A 24200-nucleotide genomic window follows, 5' to 3' on the forward strand; every position below is an offset into this window, starting at 1 on the left:
CACTGGCTGCTCTTCCAAAAGAAATGGCAGACCACAGTCCATTATTCCAGAGTTCAAGAGAAATCCGATGCCTTCTCTAGCCTCCACAAGGACAAGGCATGTAGGTGGTGCAGGCCCACATATAGGCAAAAAACCTATTCATGTCAAGTAATCTTTTTCTCAATTTGTTTTGAAGTAGTAAAATATGCTAGACATGGCACATGCCATTAATCCCAGCTCTCAGGAGGCAGAGACAAGTTAATCTCCATGACTTTGAGGTTAGCCCCATCTACATAATGAGTACCAGGACAGCTGGTGCTGTGTAAAGACCTTGTCAAAGGCAGGCAGGGAGGGAGGGAGGGAAAAAGACAAGGAAAAAAAAGCACAGAAACAAAACCAAAAGTTAAATATTACTACCCATGCCTGGCTTTATTAATAACCTTCCATTTTCTGCCCTTGTTCATTTTCAAGGATTTTCTACGGCATGTATGTTTCCCTAAAATCAGTAAGTCTAACAGCAGTCAACCCAAGTTTAATAGCTTCTACATACTCTGATGATACAATTAAATTTTCTGTGCAGTTTATTTGCACCCAAATTCAAGTTTACACGATCATAATAGAACAAGCAGTTGTAGGAAGAAGTTGTGATGCTAACGTACTTTAATTCCTCAGGATAAGCCAAAGCTGTTGCTTTAGCAAATGTAGCATTCCACAACAGAGCACTCTGTTTCCGAATCTGTTTACTCTTGTGAAGAAATATTATGCACAGGAGTGGAGAAAGTTGTTCAAGAAGGTCACTGTCATAGGCTCCAAGATAGCTGAACTGTAGACAAGCAACAATTTCTCCCAATAGCTTTTCTAACTAGGAAAAAGAGTGAGGAAAACAAAAGGTATTGTAAATACAAATTTATAGAACATGTTAACTATTTCCATTTAAAATCTAGACCATCTTTTAGCAACACCATGGTCATCATAAATATGCACTCCTCTTTACACATGAACAAACTATCCTCTGGAACTGGATTATACGTGATAATTTAAGTACTAGTGCTGTAATTTGATTCACAGGTCTTTCTTGTTAATAGAAAAAAAGGTTTATTATTAATTGTAACAGTAATAATTATCTATAATTTATTAATCTCATATAAAAATGAGAAAACATGAATTTAAAATAAACCTATCTACTTAAGAGCGTATCTATAGCCCATCAATTTATGTCCATTAAAACTGAAGCAATGAGGCTGAGAAGGGTACAGTGGATAGCAACACTTTCAACTTGCTTCCAGAAGACCTTGCTGAGTTCAGTTCTCAGCATCTGCAGTTCCTGTGACTATAGGTCCATGGGATCTGAGACCATCCTCAATAGTGGAATATATTTATTATGTACAATCATACACACATGCACACACATTTTTTTTTTAAAGAAAAAAAATTTTAATGAAGAAAGACTGCAAGGAGGGTAGGAAGGAACTTTCCATTAAGACTGCTAGCAGTTCAGTTCCTGGGACCTACGTGGTAGGAGAGAACTAGCTCCTGCACAAGTCCTCAGACGTCTGACACTATGGCATACATGCATGCATATGCACACACAGGAAATATTAAGTATAAAACAACAATATAACCACTTCAAAAATCAACTATCTGTACCAAAGATTATTGCCTAAATCATCTCCCTATCCTCATTGATAAAGTCTATTTTATGGACACTGTCCACTTACCTTGTTATTCAAACTAGTATACACTTTAGGAACCTCATCAAGCCTGGGAAGAAAAATGTAAAATAGTTACTATTTATATTTTTAAATGCTATCACTACGTTACTTAACAAACTCAAAGTGAAGTAATACAGCCACAAAAATAGGGTGAAACGGTCACACAGTAATAGTATAAAATGTCCAAAGAATACAATGCCAAATATTAGGCATAAAGTAAATGTAAGTAATAAACATTTAGAAAATAAAATTAGCTGGGCGGTGGTGGCGCACACCTTTAATCCCAGCACTTGGGAGGCAGAGGAAGAGACAGACGGATTTCTGAGTTCGAGGCCAGCCTGGTCTGCAGAGTTCCAGGACAGCCAGGGCTACACAGAGAAACCCCGTCTCGAAAAAACCAAAAAAAGAAAAAAGAAAAGAAAATTAAACACCCAAAACAGAGCCCTAGTGTTCATGGTACTACTTCCCTGTCTCCTTTTCATTATGTAAGAGTGGATTTGAAGGTCTGCTGCCATACCACTCTATAATTTTTTGGTTTTTAAAGTTCCAGACAACAAAGTGTATAGAAAAGCAAAGTTACTATGTTTAAATTACATACATGAGGGCCCAGTAGAGAGGTTCCGTTAATTGCTGGTCATAAAAACCTGAGGACATGAGTCTGCATCCCCAGCACTCACTTCCTAGACCTTGGAGCTGGAACTGCTGAGCTCCAAGTTAGTGAGAAGTCCCATCTCAAAAAGCAAGGTAGAGCCGGTTGGTGGTGGCACCCATCTTAATACAGGCACTGAGGAAGCAGAGGCAATTGCACAGGCCTCTGAGTTTGAGGCCAGCCTAGTCTACAGATCAAGTTCCAGGGCAGCTAGGGCTACATCAAAAAGCCCTATTTTAAAAACCAGTTAAGGAAGAAAGAAAAAAAAAAAAGCAGCAAGGTACAAACTAATAAAACATAGCAGTCTGTGACCTCTACACATATGTGCATATATGTGAACATGTTTATAGACATATACACATACAAAACACATAAAAAAAATCAATGTAGTTAATTCAACATTAATAAGCTGAAAATACTTACTTTGAGTTTTCATACAGCAAAGCCAGAGGTCTTGTAAAAGTTGCAAATATTTCTCGGATCATAGAGGGCAAGGAAATATGTCCAAATATATTAGATAGCATGCTAATGATAGAGTTACCAATAGCAAGTAATGTATCAGAATATGTTTCCTTGAGGCTTAGAGTGTGGAAAGAATCGATGACTCTCACAATTAGCTTAAATAAAGAAGCCAATTTCCCTAGGGGTTCCTTCTTCTTTCTGGACCAATCTGAAGATCTCTGTGGTGCTAAGACATAATTGGGTTGATTAAAAACTTAAGTACTTTGATATGTCACTATCACTTTTATATTTTGCATTTAAATGCTAAATACATTAAATATACATGGTTCTTGCGGTTAGCTGAAACTTCATATAAACCTTCAAATGACACAGCATTAAAGAATAAATATCACTAGAGTATAAATAAAATCCACATTCAATGGAAAAGAGCTAGCAGATCAAGAATTCAAAATAATCTAAGGAATTATAACAAACATCTCAATTTCTTCTATACCTCAGAATTTCAATAACTCGTTTACAATTACCAAAATATATGACCAAAGAAACAAAACTGAATTATAGGTTTTCAAAAATAAATGTTTTCATTAGAAACTAGTATTCCTAGGTTACACACAGTTCACTAATCCCTGCAAATAATGAGGAAAAAAAAAAATCAGAGAAACTCTAGTACCTCTTTTCTAGACTGGAAAATTTATCTTAAAAGTACACATTTTCCTTTACAGTCCCCTCTTAGATAACTACTCTCCAGATTCCTGATACAAGACAAAAGCCACATTTCTCTTGCTCTGAAAGTCATTCTTAAATTAAAACTATCTGTTTCTGTAAAACAATCAAGCCTGGGGAGAGAGCTCAGGTTTAAGAGAAAGGAATAATCTAACTCATACCTTACTAGCCTCATGATAAACTAAAATCAAGGCTGCCACTAAAAAATGTCAATCAACTCATCTAGAAAAACAATTTCTTCAACACAAATATACATTAAAATAAAAAAATTTCTGCTACTCAGAAATTCTCATATGGCTTAGGTGACAAGGGATGCCAAGAAACTGTCACAAACACAAAAAGTTGTCTGACCAAATTTGATAGATCAATAGGTAAGTAAGCAGAAAGAGTAACAACAACAAAGTTCTCTAAACTGGGTAGGTACAAATGCAAGAATCTGACTCCAACCAGAAGCTTATCCACAAAAACAGGTAACAGAGATAACATGCACATCCATGTCCTCAGTAAAGGGACCCAGAAACAATGTGCCTTAGTAGCAACTGACAAAAAAGAACTGTTTCTCGGGAGAATTCCAGTCTGTAAGAAAAGTACAAGGCTGAATATTCTGCTAAACTCATAAATAGTGGTAATTTGTCAGAATATTCTAAGAAATGTCATTCTATACTAAGGTACTTTCTTAACAAGTAAAGGCACTGGGCTGTATACCCCAGTACAAAGGAAAAAAAAAAAAGAATTTAGAACAGACTAATGGCTCAATGCTTACTATACAAGCACGAAGACGTAAGTCTGTATCCTCAGTATCTACAAAAGGGGCAAAACAAAACTAAGAGAGGCTGAACATCATGTTATATAATCCTAATGCTGGGAAAAGACGACAAGAATATGAGGTGGGGGATTTTGGTGCCCGGACTAGCCAATCAGTGAACTCAAGGGTTACTGCAATCCTGTCTCAAAAAAACTAGGCAGTAAGAAAGAGTCATGGCTCTCAACCTTCCTAATGCTCCCACCCTTTCATACAAGTTTCTCATGTTGTGGTAAACCCCAACCATAAAATCATTTTTAATTGTTACTTCAATATAGATGAAATTTTGCTGTTATGGAAAGTAATGTAAATATTTTTAGAGACAGGTTTGCCAATGGTATCATAACCCACAGGTTGAAAACCACTGTAATAGAGGAAGACACCAGACATGGACCTTCACACACACACACACTCACACACACACACACACACACACACACACACACACACACACACAGTAAAGATATAAAAATAAACAGAAGCAATTATTTGGAAAAAATAAAGATAACCCATGAGTTGCCATTTTGGAACTTATTTTCTACACCTCTAGTAGAAAAAAATTCTATTCAATAACTATGAGATAAATTTTGAGAATGATAACTTAAAACAGGGATTTTATGAAGAAATAAATCAGGGATTTTATGATAAGAAATCAACTGACTTCTAATACAAACTAATTTAATGTAATCAAATAAAAACAGTGTGATCATATCAGAAATCATTAGAGTGGGGGGGGGGGGGCCATGGTGGCTCATAACTTTAATCTCAGAATGATCAGCAACAAATTTTAGAATTTCACAAGCTCTAAAGTTCCAAGCTATGCCTACTCTACCAAGTGAGATACTACCTCCCCCAAAAGACAGTTTTAAATAAACAACAAATTATCCCTGATTTAGGAAGCTGATGATAAATCGTGAATCAGGCTTCCTCAGAACCAGGTATTTAAAGCTAAGGATATATAGCTCAGTTGGTACAGTGCTTTCCTACCAGGCCAAACCCTGGGTTGTATCCCTCCCTAGTAACAACACAAATAAAACCACCGTGCCTGTAATCCCAGCAATCAGCAGGTAGAGACAGGAAAATTAGAAAATAAATTAATTTCTCCTCGTGGCAAGCTATAGACCAGCCTGGGCTATTTGCCTCCGCTGCAAACAACAACAAAAAAACAGAAACAAAGGCTGGGGGAACATTCAGTCTCTTACTGTAGCCACAATATATCATTTATTACTTAATAGTTAATTTTACAATGGAAATTTTACACAAACCAACCAAAAGTATATATTAACATCAGAAATGAATGAAATGTGAATTTAAAAAGCACCACTACTTTAGTTCTGTGGTATTTCTATTAAAAAAAAAAAAAAAGTCTAGCCTTGAGGAAACATGGCAAGTTCAAATCAAAGATTAGACAAGACAAAAAAAAAAAATGCTGGCCAAGTGCCTCATATGTAAAGAACATAAGACAATACACCAAGCTGTTTATCGCTTTTCTGTATCATGCTTTGAAACAGAAAAAAAAGCAACACACACACACAAAATTAAAATAAAAAACCTAAACCAAAAACAAAAAAAACAAAACTTAAGCCTTCGAAAAAATTACTAAAACCAAAACAAATTTGGGATTTTGTTCCTTTGAGACTGATTCATGTTATGTAGCGAGGCTGATCTGGTACTGAATTCACTTTGTTGCCTAACCTAGCCCTGGAATAGAGGTGAACTTCCAGGTCAATTGCCAGAATTTAGGAGTGCACCCAGCCATGACTGTCATTGAAGAATCTAACCAAAAGATCTGTAGACAATTCCAACAATGTTTCTCTACACTGAAAATATGCTTAATTGATATAAGCAAAATAATGTTAGATTTATAAAGTGAAGTAAGGAAAGCCAGCAGTAAGAATTTTCCCTAAAATGTCAGCTACAAAATACTATATTAACAAAGGTAAAAACAATACTTACATTTGATTTTCGGCTGGTATTTTATATTATACGGTGAAAAGTCGATACAATCAACCATTACAATAATAATATGAGAGATCCTGTCCAAGAATAGCAAATCCTAAAAAGAAATTTAAGTATGATAATCAGAAAATTTTACTACAGCCAGAGTACTCAACAGTCAAGACACACACAAAAATATTTTTACTGTTTATGCTACAAATACATGGTCATAAGTACTTCCTAGTTAGGTACGCAAAAATGTGCTTCTCGACAATAAATAAGCAACTAACCTGCATGAAAGCTGAGCTGTATGTAGCACAAGGAAGGTATGTTAAGAAAAGCTTAAGCTAGGGTTACTGTTAAGAGAAAGAAGCACTCCAAGGAAATAAAGACTTGTGCTGATCTTCTCTTATACAGAAGTTTCAATAAACTGTTAATCTGTTAATGTCATCTCCAATTAAAAAAAAAAGTACAGGAGGAAAAAAACTCACTGAAAGGGCTTCATCTTCCAAACTGCACATTATTTTAGAAGAAAGTTCTTCACAGCACAAATTCTCTTCTGCTGTTGCCACCAAAGCAGCACAGCGAGTAAATGCTCTATATAATTCTGACCAAGTTTTAAGTAAAGTTTTCATGGTACCCTAAATAACAAAAAAGAAATTTGACAAATTAACATCATCATACCAAATACACAGCAGGATGAACACATCTCCTAAGTCTGTGAAGAGTGACACACTTCATTTGTCAGAGGGACCTGTTACAACTCTCTATTATGTTCTACATGAAGAACACCATTAATTACCAAAGGTCAAAAGTCAAAGAAGGCCAAAAACCAAATCCTCATTCCAGTCTTCTCTTCCCTGCTTCCAACCCACAAACAAAAATTCAAGAAAAATCAGGGTTGGTGCTAACCATATATAATGGCAGTATTTTCAGAAAGGTGAAAAATCATTACATAATCATTACATGTTCTTACCGTGGGAAATGTCTGAGCTGAAAAAATATGGTTAATTGGTAAAGTCAATGCACCATAGATGGCACTAAAATTATGTTCTAAGGCATCGCCTTGATTCACTTCATTGGTCTGAAACAAAAAATATGAAGTTAGACAAATTAATTCTAATCCTACATGGTAATATAACTCATATATAACAAAGCAGAGTTCTACTAGAACATATTCTAGAGGTGTTGCACTTCTAGCCCTAGATACCAGAAATGAAAATAACTATGCAAAATCAAGAGGTCATACTCAAGTATGATGATCTCAAACCCAACATTTGGCATTCCGACTATCATGGGAAGACAGCTGGAAATTACGTAGATATAATTCAAGGTCATGGTTTGCTGGCTACCTGAGTGGAAGGCTCCAAAACAGAAAAGCAGACTTCTAAAGTCTTCTGAATTATGACAACATAGATTTCTATTTACTATTAGAGCTAGAAGTACAGCCCAGTTATTATCTGGAGATGTATTTTAAGTGCTTGACTCTAGCACCTAACATAAATTAATTTGAAAGAAAAAACTAATTCTCACTAGGAGCTGGTGGCACAGTACTTTAATCCCCGCACTCAGGAGGGAGACAAGCAGATCTACAAATTCTAGGCCAGTCTGGCCTACAGATAGGGTTTCAGAACAACCAGGGCTACAGAGAAAAATCTTGTCTCAAAATACAAGCAAAACCTTGTAATTAATTATCTTGTTTTCACCAACTGGTTCATGTAAATTTTGTTGTTCTCAGAAACCATAGAGAACAAATCAAGAAAGAGATATGCTCCCAAGCTGGAAATTAAAGCTTATACCAGCAATGTCAGCATTTGGAAGGCTCAAGTAGGGCTGCTATGAATCTGAGACCAACCTGGGCTACAGCGAGTTCCAGGTAACACAGCTATAAAGACGGGCATATCAAAACACACAGAACCTCAAATAATTCCTAAAACATTAGTCAGACCAGTAAACTCATAAAAGGCCTCTACCACCATTCAAGGTGAGGATTTGGGTTTTTTTGGTTTTTGGGGGGTTTTTTTGTTTTTTGTTTTTTGCGTGGCGGGGGTGAGGGGTGGGGTTGTTGTTGTTTTGAGACAGGGTTTCTCTGTGTAGCCTTGGTTGCGCTATAGACCAGGATGGCTTCAAATTCAAAAATTTGCCTGCCTCTGCCTCCCAAGTGCTGGGATTTTAAAGGCATGGGCCAACCACAGCACAGCTAGGGTGAGAATTCTAGGGACGTGCTAGCTAGCTTAAGAAACCGGCTTTTATAAAACTCATCAGTGGAGTTGTCATCCCATGAGTTACTTGTCATGAACCTAAAAGAACACCTAAAGAAATTTGAACTCTATCCCAAAAGCAAACAAAATATACCAAAACAAGAACATAAAAGTTAATTTGTATTCCGTATCTTATTAATACTCAAAACTTATAAACACTTAAATGTAAGAAATCCTCAACTCTTAAGAAAAAAGGACAAATGAGGCACCATGGCGTGACTCTGTATATAAGCTAATGTGGGAAGGGCACAACCTAAAGACCAACTCTGGGAAGCTAGGACATGAAACCAGCTTGGCTACAGAATAAGATTTTGTTTCAAGGAGAAAATAAAACAAAGACCATGTTATATTGAACTGTACCCGATAGGGGACAACGAAAGTATTCAAATGGCCCAAATACTGGAAGGATGAGGAAGAAAAAAAAAAAAAAATCACAGGAAATAGGAGACCAGTGTAGGCTACACAGTAAGATACTGACAGCCATTATCATATAAAGGCAGGTATTATTGACACTATTAAAGGCTAAGGAACTGTTTGGTCTATACTACTTCCTATCATTATGGAAAATAAAATACACTAATCAATCACTAAATACTTAAGAAAAAGTACTATTTCTATTTTTATTTAAATTCATCCTTATGTTTTTTCCAAAATAGGGAGGAATGGGGATTAGAACTAGCATCATAGCACAAGCCTATAATCTCCTAATCTGAGTAAGCAGAGACAAGACTGTGGCAAAAAGACCAGCCCGAACTACATCCTTTATAAATAAGTCTTAGTCCGGACTTGGGTGAGGGAGTCATAGCAGATGTGTCCTACCTGATGAATCACGTCAGTCAGCGGAGTGACTATCACACTCCACATTCTCCAGAGATGCTCCTTGTTGGCCAACTGCTTTGCATTCTGATTAATCACAGTTAGTACAGAATCACTAAAAGCCAGTGGTGATGTCGGACCAGAAAGCACACAGCCTACAAGTGTTTCTAGATTGAGAAAAAACCTAAAAAATATGAACAATGTATATCAGAATGGCCATTTCATCCAATGATATATTAACAAAACTCTAAAATTAACAGGTGAACACAAGAAATGATGAATTTTTAAGTTGGTTTTATTAATTATCCTCCAGCCTCTAAAACCACATGACCTACTTTGTTTTAAAATTTTTTATTATGGCATAAGAGCTGGAATTAATATAACTCAAGGGTTAAGAGTACTTGTTCTTCCAAAAGATCTGGGTTCAGTACACAGGCCCTATACTGTCACCAACTGTGACTCCAGATCCAAAGGATTTGATACCTTCTTCTGGCCTCCAAGCATACACATGGTACAGACATACAGGCTGGTAAAACACTCAACACACATAAAATCATTTTAAAAATATGTGGTACAAGACCTGGTGGCAAGCATCTGTAAATCCAGCATCTGGGACTCTGATATGAAGTTCTAGAGTGAGACTGGCCTGAGCTACAAAGTCACATCACAAAACACAAAGTGTCCAACTGACTATTTCATTTGTAATCTAGCACTCTGAAGGTAGAGATAGTTAAGGCCAGCCTGGGTTGTATATAGTGAAATCATCTCTAAATAGAAAAAAAAATTATTAATTTTAAAATCGAACTTGTGAAATACAATAAAAAGAATCTCATTCACCAGGCAGTGAGTGGTGGCACATGCATCTAATCCCAGCACTCACTAGGCAGAGCCAACAAGTAAATCTCTGAGTTAAGAGGCCAGCCTGGTCTAAAGTGAGTTCCAGGACAGAGAAAACCCGTCTTCAGAAGAAAAAAAAAAATCTCATCTGTATACAGTAAGTGTTCATGAAAAGGTAAAACATACACACAATCAGGAATGGGATAGGGATTGGTGACAGAAGCTTTAATCCCAGGAGAGGTAGGCAGATCTCTTTGTTCAAGGATAGGACTATATACTAGGATGATATACAGCCAGGCTAGATAGGGATACAGACATGATCCAAATAAAAACAACAAAAAGGGCATAGTAATATAATCTGTTATACTAGAAGTTAGGAAGTGGAGAGAGGAGAGTAAATTCTTATCAGTTTCTTTACATAGACATCCCAGGCCATCCTGAGACTTAAGAGATCACGACTGGATTTAAATAAAAAATAAGATACAGACTTACTTTTCATCTTCTATACCACATTCTAAGAGATTGTTGTTGAAAATTAACTGGATTAAGAACAATGCTGGAGTTCCCTGCAAAAGGAAAGAAACAAAGTTAAAGAACTGTTTGTTTTCTACAGTCATTCAACATGACTTATTTTAGAATGAATAATTTATCTTCTTTAGCATTATTTAGTCTATGACAACAGTTAAGTTTATTTCTAAAAACCACACAATGCCAGGCATAATGGTACACACTTATAATCAAAACACTCAGTAGGTTGAAATAGCAAGAGTCTTGAGTTCAAGGCCAGTGTGGGATAGTGAGACCCTGTCTTACAAACAAAACAAGATATGATAGCACATAAAAAGCAGAGGCAGGAGATATGAGTTTGAGATTTTAGAAGCAAGCCTGATCTATAGAGTTAGGCCCACTACAGATGGTCTTAAATTTTTATCTTTAAAAAAAGAAGCTAAATAGATGGTCCAGTGGGTAAAAGAGTGTTCTGCTCTTATAAAGGGCCAGACTTCAGTTCTCATACCCAAATCAGGTAGCTCACAAACTCTGTTTAACTCTAGCTCCAGGAGACTGTGGCGCCTTCCCCTGGTCTCTACAAGAACTGCACCCACACACACAAAGACATAATTAAAAGTAAAATAAATAGAAAATAAACATATTTTAAATAAATAAATATCAAATATATCTCTGCTCTGGATCACAGGTTTTCTGTGAGGATGGTGAGGTTCAGCCGTTACAACAAAACACAACTAACATACTCACCTAGAATTTGTCACAGTATCAAGCTAATATTAAGCTTTCAAATATTTTAGCAGTAGCCAGTAATATTATTTCGTACAAACAGAAAACTTCTAGTTTCTAGGATCTATTATTCAATCCAGGGGAAAAAAAAATGTTCACCTACTTACTGGCATAGCCCCGCCTTTAATTTTTCACAACAATCTATTATTTGCATACAAGTTTTTTAACTTAAGCAATCAGATAGTTATTTTTAAGTAATCTAAAAAAAATTTTTTTTGTTTTGCCAATCTTTATCATATCACTACACTACATTTAAGATACTTGCATTAAGAATATCCATATTAGCAACCTGATATGCTGGTGAACCTAATACTTTCTGAGGAAGTCCTTTAACTGTAATTTCCATGAGAACCTATGAAAGAAAGATTTTATAGTAGTTAGCCATAAAAACCTGAAAACTTGTTACATGGTAAAAATCTTACAATGTCATCTGTATTTTTGACAATTTATTAGAAATAACCATCACTCATGATTCACTACAGTACATTTAGATTATTATGTATATATTCACATTATTTTAAAAGTTCAAAAATATAGAAAATAATAGACTTCTAACTAATTACCAGTTTTTGTATTACTATGAGAAGAAAGCTATATGGGCACATATCCATAATTTAACTATTCTAAAAATGAACCTTCAGACTTTTTTTTACATAGTTATGAGAATTCTGCAATTACGTATTTACTATAATAGGCCTTGAAGCAAACATTTCAATAGCTTGTTACTACAAGCTGACTCTCAGATCACAAATCCAGAGATGCTTGAGCCTTCTCTTAACTGTTCTCTAAGTGTTTTCCTGTGCTAGTAGTAATGTCAACTACATACCATGTTAAATGATGTCATAATGATGTCATAACAGTTCTTAGTAAAAACAAACCAGTTGTTTTGGAAATACACTGAAGTTGACAGCATTAATCTGAGCCTAGTCCAGAATGCTCTGCAAGCATAAGTTCATTTAACTATTTAAACCAACTGCACTGTCTTTACAAACCCAAGTTCAGAACTGATGAACCAAGAAAACAATCACCCAAACTCTCTTTCTTGGACAAAGCTTTAACTTAATCTCCTCCACAGCCCTTGATACCATCTACTATACTACTCTACAATGCTATTTAAATATCATAGTCTGAAAAGGCAAGTAAGATCCAAAATTTAAGAATGTTATTTGTTCAATATACTATAAAAACTACATACAATTTTTTATTTTTTCCATTCCTACTACATAAATTTAAAGCACATTTAATAGAAGGTCAATAACAACGTGCTATTGTTACCTTGCTCTCCTGACATTAGACTATGTTGAGCTCAAGTTGCATGTCCTTCATTCCATTTTTTGGTGAAAGGCTAATGATCCCTTTCACCACACTGCAGTGCCTATAGCTGCTGCTGCTACAGTTGTTTACTATGTAGATTTCAAATGACATTTGAATGGCACTTACAATAAACTGTTAAGTCAGAAGGCCTGTGTCAAATCTCATCTGAGCAACTATCAATATAAACTGAACTTCAAACTTAGACTTTGAGATAATTTACAAACATATTTACCAGTGTTTTTGATACAGGAAATACTTCTGACTTCACTATGTTTTCCAAAGATTTTAGTAGGAGGGTCAAAACTTCAGAACCTGATCTTTCTTTTCTGTTTCCTATCAAAGAATAAAAGAAAGGATATAATTCTAAATATTTCTTTAGGTATTATCTACTAGAGAGCTATAAATAGTGTTTTAAAAAACAACAATCCTGGTTAAGTAAACTCTGTTTTAAAAAGGTCTATTTCTGCCGGGCGGTGGTGGCTCACGCCTTTAATCCCAGCACTTGGGAGGCAGAGACAGGCGGATTTCTGAGTTCGAGGCCAGCCTGGTCTACAGAGTGAGTTCCAGGACAGCCAGGACTATGCATAGAAACCCTGTCTCGAAAAACCAAAAAAAAAAAAAAAAAAAAAAGGTCTATTTCTGATACCAGTATTATGACAAAACAAGGACAGCACTGTCTGTCGAAGAATTGCACTAGTGCTATGTGTGCAGGTCGTCACGGAGCACTGTGATAGTGCTTACCTGATTCAGTAACTGACTTCACCAAGCTAATTAGCTCTTTCCAGATAGCACTGACTACTGCATCTGTCAAGGAAACAGACAGCGTTCAGTTCCTAGTACCCAATCTCCAGTTCCAAGGCACATGATGCCTTGAGCACCAAACACACTCATTGTACACATACATACATGCAGACAATTATCATACACATAAAATAACTCTTAAAAACTTTTCTCCAGTTCCTCATACTAAAGAAATAGCAAACTGAAAACTAATTTGAATATTATTTCCATATGCTATTTATAAAACCACCATTTCAATGTTTCTTTAAAGAAATTAAACATTTTAAGGACTACAACATACTAACAGCTGGCCAACCATATAACAAAGAATACATGCTTCTACTTTTCCTATTTTTCTCTTTTTCCTTCTGTAAGATTTTTTTTTAACCTTTTAATGTTGCATATTCATTACTTTTGCAGGAAAGGAAAATAATGATTTAGAAAGACATCATAGCTATGATGATGATACTTAAAATCCCTGCACTTAAGAGGAAAGGACAAGAAGACTACTGGACATTCCAGGCCAGCATAGCTACATAGACCAAGATGCTTTCTCCAAAGGACACATGTTTCCCTCAGTTTAGATTCCACGGCCCCTCAACCCACAGCAACACCCAACACCTACCCTTTTATTTATTACAAAACAAGTAAAAAGAACCAATGAAACGGCTCCTCAGGCACTTACTGCCAAGTCTGAGTTCAATCCTGAGACCCCCCCCCCCCCCCAAAAAACTGGAGAAAACCAAGTTCTAAAAGTTGTCCTCTGTCCTCCACATGTGGCATGGCAATGCATGAATGCACACATACATGTATAACGGGACAAAATATGTTTCATTTTCCAAGCAGCTAAAAAGCTTTTATCTACTTATTTTTGGGTGACAGGCTCTAGGTGTGAAAATCAGGTCAGCCTCAAATCAATGACCCATGGCTCATCTTCTGCAGTGCTGGGATGGTTTGCTACCATACTCCTGTCTATTTTGAAAACAAGGTCTCATTCTGTTGTCTAGGGCTGCCTCAATCTTCCTACCTTACAAAGGTAAGCCGCCATGCAAGTCTTTACATTTCTTTGGTTGGGCCCTGAACACAAATTTAAATGCAAAGACTGAAGATGTAAAGTCTAGGCTTGAGTCAGAGCTCTATTAGTCACTTATAAAGTCTTATATATTATTTATCTCTTCGTACAACTAACTTCTTTCTTTTCCTAGGTAGCTTTGACATGCCTGGAATATGCTATACAGACAACACAGGTGGCCAGGAGGTGGTGGCGCACGCCTTTAATCCCAGCACTTGGGAGGCAGAGGCAGGCGGATTTCTGAGTTCGAGGCCAGCCTGGTCTACAGAGTGAGTTCCAGGACAGCCCGGGCTACACAGAGAAACCCTGTCTTGAAAAACAAAACAAGACAACACAGGCATCCATTATCACAGAGATTGGCCTGCCTCTGTCTCCCCCATCCTGTCTGCCATTCCAATCTCCCCATTTCTAAGTTTAATACAGGTTACATAAAATATATATATATATATATATACACACACACATACACATACATACACACACACACATTTTTTTGGTGCACAACTTGGCCAATGAGTTAACACCTAACAAATATTAGCTAGTTTAATCTTCCTTTAAAGCACACTTTTGGTGGCTGATAAAATGGCTCAGTGAGTAAAGGTACCTGCTCCCAATCCTGAAAGCCTAAATTCGATTCATAAGATGCACACAGTAGAGAACTTGAGTCCCAAAAAGTTGTCCTGACAACCACATGTGCTGTGGCCACATGTATGACCACACACATGTACAAGCACACAAGATAAATGCTTAAAAAATAAACACTTTTGAATTTTAAAAATTCCATAAATTTACCTGAGGCATCCTTTCCAACTGCGACAAAGCTATCATTAACAGCAGTGATAAGTGTGTGTGCATACTTGGAGAAGAAAGAAGGGCTGCTGATTAGTGGGTGTTCCAGTGGCTCTAAAAGCAAAAAACAAATACAGTCAAACTCAAAGATTTATGAAGTACATTTCACACACACACACACACACACACACACCCCAAAAAGTTAAATGTCTTAAAAATATTTTTCCTTAAAAGACTGAAACTCAGCCAATTGTAATGCCTCACACCTTGAATCCCAGCACTCAGGAGGCAGGGGCAGGTGGATCTCTTGTGTTTCAGGCTAGCAAGGCTGTTACAGAGAAACCCAGTCTCAAAAAAAAAAAAAAAAAAAAAAGCCAACAACAACAAAAAGGAAAAAAAAGTATTTACGCTCACTTCAAATACAAGAATATCATTATTAGTAAGTTGTTGTGAAATTGAAGCCAACAGTTATGTTTTGGAATGTTTCAAACACATGAAATTATTTCAAAATCAAAACATACCTAAACTCAATACAATCTTGTGTTGCTTGGCAAAATTCATGACTTCGGGACCCAACAAAAAATGAAGCATCATTTCCAGTCCCAAAAGCTGAATAGACGGGATTGTAGCCATTCCACCTGTATTTGAACCCAGGTTCACACGAGGAGTTCCAAAAGGAGAGGCACCTTTAAGAGAGAAATATTTTTTATTCAGGTTATATTTCCTACTAAGATACTATACCTTTAAAAATATAACTTTCTCAAGTATTAATACAAACCTTGAAATTAATACCAAGCTCCTCTGTACTGGTACAGAAACTGTAAGTTGGAAACGACTAAAATAAAGTAATGGCAAATAATTGCTTCCCAATACTAAGCTGCAATTTGTTTAAATGTAAACCATCTTTTAAGACCTGTTTCTTTCCATACAAGCACAGTAGCATGAAAAGAGCTGAGCCTGGTTGTACCCATTTGCAATCCCAGCATCTGGAGGCAGGATTCATGTAAGTTCAAGGCCAGTGTGGTCAGCATAGTGGGTTCTAGGCTAACCAGAACTACAAAGTGAGACCATATTGTCTCAATAGTTCAAATTCAGGTCTGGGCTACACAGTGAAGCATTGCCTCACACAGGAAAAAAATTAGAATCTAGCTGGGCTACATACATAGTGAGACCTGATGACAAAGCAAGGTAAAAGAAAAAAAAAACTGTTTTGCAACCACCCACAATAATATAATTAAAAGTTATCAGTGACCAAGATATTATATGTAAGAATATATTAGAGGCATGGCCTCTAATCCCAGTAAGTGTTAAGAGAGGCAGAGTGTTACCACATGAAGATTAACCTCAATTCAAGTCCTAACAAAGCTAGGTTATGAGATCCTGTCTCAAAAAAGAACTTTTTGCTTAAAGAATCTCATCTCCAGAGGTATGTGACCACTCCTTCAAATACTTTTCCGAAGAGAACAAAGTCTCTCACCTTTATGTCCAGGAGTCAGTGGACTTAAGCCAGGAGAAGTCGACCCTCGAGATGAACTGCCTTGAGGTAAGGCAATACTATCAACACTTATTGTATTCTGAATCAGCGGCACACAAACCTAACAGATGAAAAGGCAAAACAGCAATCATTTCATTGTCAAATTTGTAAACAAGATATGTATTCTTATTCAGAAGCAACTTTTCCAGACATAAAGCCAACTTAAAAATTTAAGACCTAATAAGTTTTCTTTTAAATAATTCTTACGTGTATTACTGTGAGGATGTCCCTTAGAACTGGAGTTACAGACAGTTATGAGCTGTCCCATGGGTGCTGGTAATTAAACCCAGGTCCTCTAGAAAAGCAGCCTGTGTTCTCAGCTGCTGAGCAATCTCCCACCCCTAAGATCTGCTTTAGGATTTTTTTTTAATCCTAATCATGACCAGTCTCATGGAAGAGGTAGCAAAATAAAATTCCCCTGTACAATTCTATATATAAAACAAATTTTATGGTTAAACTTTGGTCCTATTCCTTATATCCAAATATCCCAGGATCTTGAGATAGAAAGATCTCAGAAGTTAGGAGCCTTTGTTACTCTAACAGTTAACAGTTCAGGTCCCCGAACTTACATGATAGTTCACAACCATCTAGTTCCAGGAAATTCAATACCTTTTTCTGACTTCCACAAGCACCAGGTAAGCACATGGTACATACAGACACATATGCAGGCAAAACACCTATATTCTTAAAATACTAAATACTTAAAATACTCTTAAAATCTAAAAAAAAATTTTTGAGTGCCGGGGCAGTGGTGGCGCACGCCTTTAATCCCAGCACTTGGGAGGCAGAGACAGACGGATCTCTGAGTTTGAGGCCAGCCTTGTCTACAGAGTGAGTTTCAGGACAGCCTGGGTTATAGAGAAACCCTGTCTCAAAAAAAAAAAAAATTGAAAAGATTCCCAAAATCTAGAAAAATGAAACATTTACAGTCATAAGTATTTTATTCAACATCAAATATTCAACCTGTACTAAATTTTATTGGTTAGTCAATGCATTAAAAACTAAAATGCAAGCCGGGCGGTGGTGGCGCACGCCTTTAATCTCAGCACTTGGGAGGCAGAGGCAGGCGGATTTCTGAGTTCGAGGCCAGCCTGGTCTACAGAGTGAGTTCCAGGATAGCCAGAACTACACAGAAAAACCCTGTCTCAAAAAACAAACAAACAAAAACAAAAAACAAAAACTAAAATGCAAGCATAAGGGCAGGCAGGCATATGCCTTAAATCCTAGCATTCAGGAGGCAGAGTTAGGTGGATCTCTTCAAGTTCCTAGCCAGTCTTCCTACACAGGAAGACTTGGTCTCAAAAGAAAACAAAAACAAAAGCAAACATACTAAAATGCAGGACAAGTTTTCTACACTTATATTTACCTGTGTTTTGGTTAGTTCTAATCTCAGACAAAACTACATAAATAGCTTTGGCAAATAAATTCTGAGTTAGTTACATATGCTCCTCTTGTATTTACTGTACATTTTCCCCCAAAAGGGTTTTCTGCAACTCAGGCTGTCGAACTCAACATATAGCCAAGATGATTAAACATAATTATAACTCTTTTTTCCTCTACTTCTCCAGTACTAGGGTTACTCCAGTACATTCCCATTTTCCTGGTTCAGAAGGCTGACTTTAGGGTACCAGGCATGCTAAGCAAGCATCCAGTCAATTTGGCTGAATCCCCAACCCTTGCTTTGTTTTGGGGGGCGGGTGGGGGAGGTTCGGAGTTTCTCTGTGAAGTCCTGCCTCATGGCTATCCCGGAACTCAATTTATAAACCAAGCTGGCCTCAAACTCAAGAGACCCACCTGCCTCTGCCTCCGAAACACTACGATTAAAGAGGTGCACCACCACCATGCCTGGCTGATTTAAGTTTTTTAATTCTTCTTTGGTGTTATGGATTACACCCATGGTGAATGAAGAGGCAATGACAGAGGCAGGTGGATCTGAGTTCAAGGCCAGCCAAACTACAGAACCCGGTCTTGAAAATCCAAACGAAACAAACACAACCCACACCTACCCCAAAAAATAAACTCATGGTAGGGCACCAGTTAAGCATACTCACCACCACTAAGCAATATATAGCGTTTGTAAAGTCACATTAGAACATATCAAGATAGCTTAAAACTTTCTTCTAAAAATCATCCACTACCAGTCTCATCTATTCACTATGCTCTTCCAATTAATAAACTAGATAAGGAGATTAAACTCTTAAGATCTTATGGCAGAATTTGAGAATTTCATTATGATTTACTTAATGTCAATTTTCAGCTATATCAAACTTGGAAGGCTTCTAAAACTCAAAACTAAGACCAGTGATAAAACTCATTTCATTGGTAGCTCCCCTAATATTCTAATACAGGGTCCCCCAGGACTTCCAAACAAGAACAGTATGGCGGAGGATGCAGGTCAATTAGCATGTGTGAAGCCCTGGTTTTGATCCCTGGTACTCTAAAGCTATCACACCTATATAATCCTAGCATTTAGGAGATGAAGACAGGAAGATCAGTTGTAGTTGTAGCCCTGAACAACATGAAATGACCAAAAAAAAAAAAAAAAACAAACAAACCCCTCGAGATTAGACAGGTAAGAATTTAAAGACATATGCCAGCATGGTGATAAATACCCGTAATTGCACAACATGGGAAACAGAGGACTTGTATCTGAGTTTGAGGCCAGTGGAATATACAGAGGGAGTTCCAGCCCAGGTAGGGCTACATAGTAAGAACCTATCACAAACAAAAAGCAACATGAATGTTTAAGTTAATAGTTAATAATTATGATATTACCTGTTCAAAATTGGCAGGAAGTTGAGGTCCAAGTCTCATCAGCAAATACCACCAGACTTCTAGTTTTGTTAATGCTAAAGTTTCTGTTCTCACATGGATGGAACTCAAAGGCTGCATTAACAACTTCAGTCTTTTTGCACTACAAAGTATATCTTAAAAGAAAATAGTTAAAGACTACTGTAGCAAAAAGGTCAGAATAAACTTCTCACTTTGACAAATTCCAGTACAACTGGGCCAAAATCAGAATAGAAACAGTAGAATTAGATACAGTATACATAACAGGATTACTATTCTCACCAAGAACTAGTAGACATGTGGCAATATCTACAATATTTCAGGTTGTTACAACTGAAGGGATGCTACTCCCATTTAGTGGATTCAATCTAAGGATGTTCCAATTTCCTAAAAGAATAGAGGCAAAGAACCATAGTGGCTCATGCCCTGCAGTACACAGGGACAGGAGGATCAGCAGGAATAATAGGCCAACAACATGGTCGACATAAGATTTTTTGCCTCAAAACAACAAAAGAAATGGAGGCATTTTTTTTTTCCTTTTTTTGTTTTTTCGAGACACAGTTTCTCTGTGTAAGCCTGGCTGTCCTGGAACTCACTCTGTAGACCAGGCTGGCCTTGAACTCAGAAATCCGCCTGCCTCTGCCTCCCAAGTGCTGGAATTAAAGGTGTGTGCCACCACTGCCCAGCAGCATGTTTTTACGTTATAACAAAAGTTATTTTAGAAATTAACTAACGGCCAGGCAGTGATGACCCACACCTTTAATCTGAGGCAGAGGCAAGTGAGTCTGTGAGTTCCAGACCAGACTGGTCTACAGAGTTCCACGACTGCCAGGGATACATAGAGAAACCCTGTCACAAAAACATACATACATACACGCACACACAAGCACCATTACCACTAGTACCATCTAAATTTTTAGAAAGCTACACATTTAGTCAGCCTTGCCCCCTACTTTAATGACTGTTAAGACTTTAACACAAAAGTGAAACTCAATGTTGTGTTTGTCTTGCTATTTACTTGCTAATTCTTGAGCTTTGCTTTCATTGTTATGTATATGTGTGGGGGAAGTATATGCCACGTGTGTACAGGGGTCCCTGGAGCCCAGAAGAGGGTGGCAGAACCCCGGAGCTGGAATTATCCAAGCAGCTGTGAGCCTCCCAATTTGGGTTTGTCTTCTGTAATAGCAGCAAGCACTCTTAACTACTAACCCACCCCTCTCCAGGCCCTCAGAGCCAATTCTTTAAAAAAAAAAAAAATTTTTACTAGATGTGTTCTTGACTTGAGTACAAAAAACTAAGATACAATCTTTGCTCACACATATCACAAGACTTCAGAAAGACTGAGACATCAGCAAAGTCAGTGTTTAATGGTGAATCCTCTCAGTATTTTTTATAATCACTTTTTCAATTTGATTATCACTTCTATAAAGTCTAGATATTATGCAACAAAGATACAAACATACACTACCAAACAAACCTAGGATTGAACTATCTAAACTATATCCTACCTGGGTTTGTCTATTTGTAGACCCTGGAGCTCACTACATAGATCAGGCCGGCCTCAAACTTACAGAGAGCCACATGATTCTACCTCCTGAGAAATGGGATCAGGAGTGTACTACCTCTAATCTACAACATTCAACCTATAATATAAAAACTTAACTTAGCCCGTTAAATATTTATACTGATGTTTTTGGTTAATAGTCATATATACATGTCAAATATTCCACCTGAGCATTATGATAAGGTGAAAACAAGTCTAAAGGAATCCAGTTTGGAGCACATTTCTAGAGCTATGGTGAGAAAACTAAGTTATTGATAGCTTCATTCCATGGCTATCACAGTTTCTTGTCAACTATTGTTTGTATTGCTGCTGATAAATCAGGTTTTCTAAAGTAGTCATAAAAATCAGACCTACTGTAGTAGTGGCTTTAATGTATTTAAATGCTTTAAATATGACATTTAACTCAAGAGTAGAAAGCCACAAATAGGTTTTCATTTTGTTCAACTTCTGAAATAACTTAGGGTAAGTCATATATATTAGCAATTTTCAATGTCTCTTAAATCTATTTATATATTTGTTCCTATTCCCTTAAGGTAAAGTTAGTAAGAACATTTCAACATAAAGCCCCAAAAAAAAAAAAATCAGAACAGTAAATAATTTCATGCTAAATTAAAATTTCATTAGTTTGGGCTACCTAGTTAGTTCAACACCAGCCTCAGCTACATTCTTAGAACCTGCCTCAAAAAAGCAAAACATGACCAGCAAGATGTCTCAGGCTTGCTGTACAAGTCTGATGATACTAAGTTTGGTTCCCAGAACCCATAAAATAATGGCAAAAGAAAAAGACTCCACAGTGTCCAATATCCTTCTTACCACGCATAGGCCCTTTTCCTTCATCAAACACACACCACACCCAGTACGGAGACACAATTAAATTACAAAACTAAATGCCGAAAGGACTTGACTATTTACATACCTGGGTTTAAAGCAAAATTATCTATTAAACTTTTCCAAGCAATGAAAGCTATTTTCTTAATCATGGGTGTTCCACTACGGAAACCCAGTTCTTCCAGTTGTAACAAAGAATTGATGAAACTCCCACTCCGGTGTAAAGTCTAAGAAAGGCAAAAAGGGATCAGGAAGTTATTTTTTTCACTTAGTATATGTTCTTGGAAATTCAAAATCTAAACAGTAAACAAAAGCCACATCACTTACAAACAAAAAACCTATAGCGGGAATAATAAAGATATATTAAGCAAGTTAAACAAGCTGAGGGTCTAGGAAAACAAATAACTTGTTCAATAAAGTACTAGCTATTCATTATTAAGGACTCAAGTTCAACCAATCCTCAGAAACTAATTTAAAACATAAGCATGTAAGAGGCAGAGGCAGACAACTGGCCTTCAAAGTCAGTCTGGCCTACATATTAACTCTAGGATACCCAAGATTACATAATAAGGCTATGTCTGAAAACAAACCAGGCAAAAGGGCCAATGATATGCCTCAGCAGTACAAAAGCTTTTGCTTAGCCATACAGAAGGCCTAAAAAATGGCTGAGCTGTTAGGGTGTACCTCCTTTAATCCCAGAACTCAGGAGGCAGAGGCAAAGACAGGCAGATCTTTGCAAGTTCAAAGCCAGCCTGGTCTACAGAGGGAGTTCCAGGACAGCCAGGGCTGTTTACAGAAAAACTCTGGACAGAAAAAACAAAACCAAAAAACCTGAAAACCTGCGTTTGATCTCCAGAGGTAGTTGAAAAAAAACCCTACAAAGTTGCCCTGACCTCTGTGCACACATCTACATACCAACGTGCAAGTGTATAAACAAGATAATACATTTCTTAAAATAAGTACACATATATATTCTTAAGGGTGGAAATGGAGGCAAGTACTTGTGATCCCAGTGCCAGAGAGGCAGGAACCACTGCCTACTCTGAATGCACAGGAATGTGAAAACCCTGCCTCAAAGAAGGTTGAAGCTGGCAGACAGTGGCAGATGCCTTTAATCCCAGCAGAGAGGCAGGTGGGCTCAATTGCTGGGAGCCCCACCCCCATGCCAAGCAGTCCTGATGAGTATCATCTCACACACAGTCAAATAAATAAATATAATAAAGAAATGAAAGGGCAGATGGCAACTAATGAGCAACACCTGAGGTGGATTTCTGGCCTCCACATGAATGTACATATAAGCATTCAAGCATGCATACACATAAAATGGACGCAGTGCTTCAATCTACAATCCCAGAATTTGGTAGGCTGATACAGGAAGACTGAAGGGCTGTGCTTGAACTATGTGCCAAGTGGTGAGTTCCATCCACAGAAGCTTGTGTGGGACACACTTAAAAGTAAAAATTCTGGCATGTTCAAATCATGAAAATACCAACTCGCTATCATTTCCAAGATAATTTTCAAGAATTCCAAGGTAATTCACTTACCTTTCCAAGAAGTTTGACAAACAAAGGCCATAATTTTAACACATAAGTCTCATTTTTATTCATAAATAGCTTTTGGAGTTCTGAGATTAATTTCTGTGAACAAAAGTAAAACATTTATCAAATACTTTAAAAGGTAAAGCATTCACTATCCAAGTCTAGGAACTTTTCATACATTTAATTTTTTGAGCCAAATAATCTTTTCCATAACGACAGTATACATCCTCCAAAGAAAGCAAAAACTCAAGTATATAACCATCTGAAGAGGTTTAAAGTAAAAAGAAATCACCTAGTTCTACCAGTAAGTTTAATGCTCAGCTAACCATCCAGATGCTCACCAATTCAGGTCATTTTTCTTACCAGAATACTTCTCCCTACAAATTTCAGGCCCATTATTAACTAGAATTCAAACGATACTGTAACAATCTTCTCATACTAATAACTTAAAAAAAATACTCTTAACAGTTCATAGTAACAGATGTCTAAAAGCTCAAGAGCCTCTGAGATGGCTTAGTG

The 24200-nt window shown here is 37.0% G+C and overlaps 1 protein-coding gene across 1 annotated transcript in view; it reads right to left on the reverse strand.

The window, feature by feature from the left end:
- Positions 1–24200, reverse strand: part of Rif1 (replication timing regulatory factor 1) — a 48380-nt gene that overhangs the window by 16288 nt on the left and 7892 nt on the right. The window contains exons 8-24 of the mRNA XM_028769179.1: positions 23688–23780; positions 22232–22370; positions 19737–19888; positions 16905–17022; positions 15949–16113; positions 15431–15541; positions 13528–13590; positions 13019–13119; positions 11738–11824; positions 10672–10745; positions 9346–9526; positions 7242–7349; positions 6757–6906; positions 6284–6383; positions 2764–3028; positions 1698–1740; positions 639–841 (exon numbers count right to left, since the gene is read on the reverse strand). Coding sequence (XP_028625012.1) covers positions 639–841; positions 1698–1740; positions 2764–3028; positions 6284–6383; positions 6757–6906; positions 7242–7349; positions 9346–9526; positions 10672–10745; positions 11738–11824; positions 13019–13119; positions 13528–13590; positions 15431–15541; positions 15949–16113; positions 16905–17022; positions 19737–19888; positions 22232–22370; positions 23688–23780 — 2153 coding nt within the window. The remainder of the gene's footprint in view (positions 1–638; positions 842–1697; positions 1741–2763; positions 3029–6283; positions 6384–6756; positions 6907–7241; positions 7350–9345; positions 9527–10671; positions 10746–11737; positions 11825–13018; positions 13120–13527; positions 13591–15430; positions 15542–15948; positions 16114–16904; positions 17023–19736; positions 19889–22231; positions 22371–23687; positions 23781–24200) is intronic.

Source organism: Grammomys surdaster, unplaced genomic scaffold (genome assembly GCF_004785775.1).
Source record: "Grammomys surdaster isolate TR1022 unplaced genomic scaffold, NIH_TR_1.0 191, whole genome shotgun sequence".
Lineage (NCBI taxonomy): Eukaryota > Metazoa > Chordata > Mammalia > Rodentia > Muridae > Grammomys > Grammomys surdaster.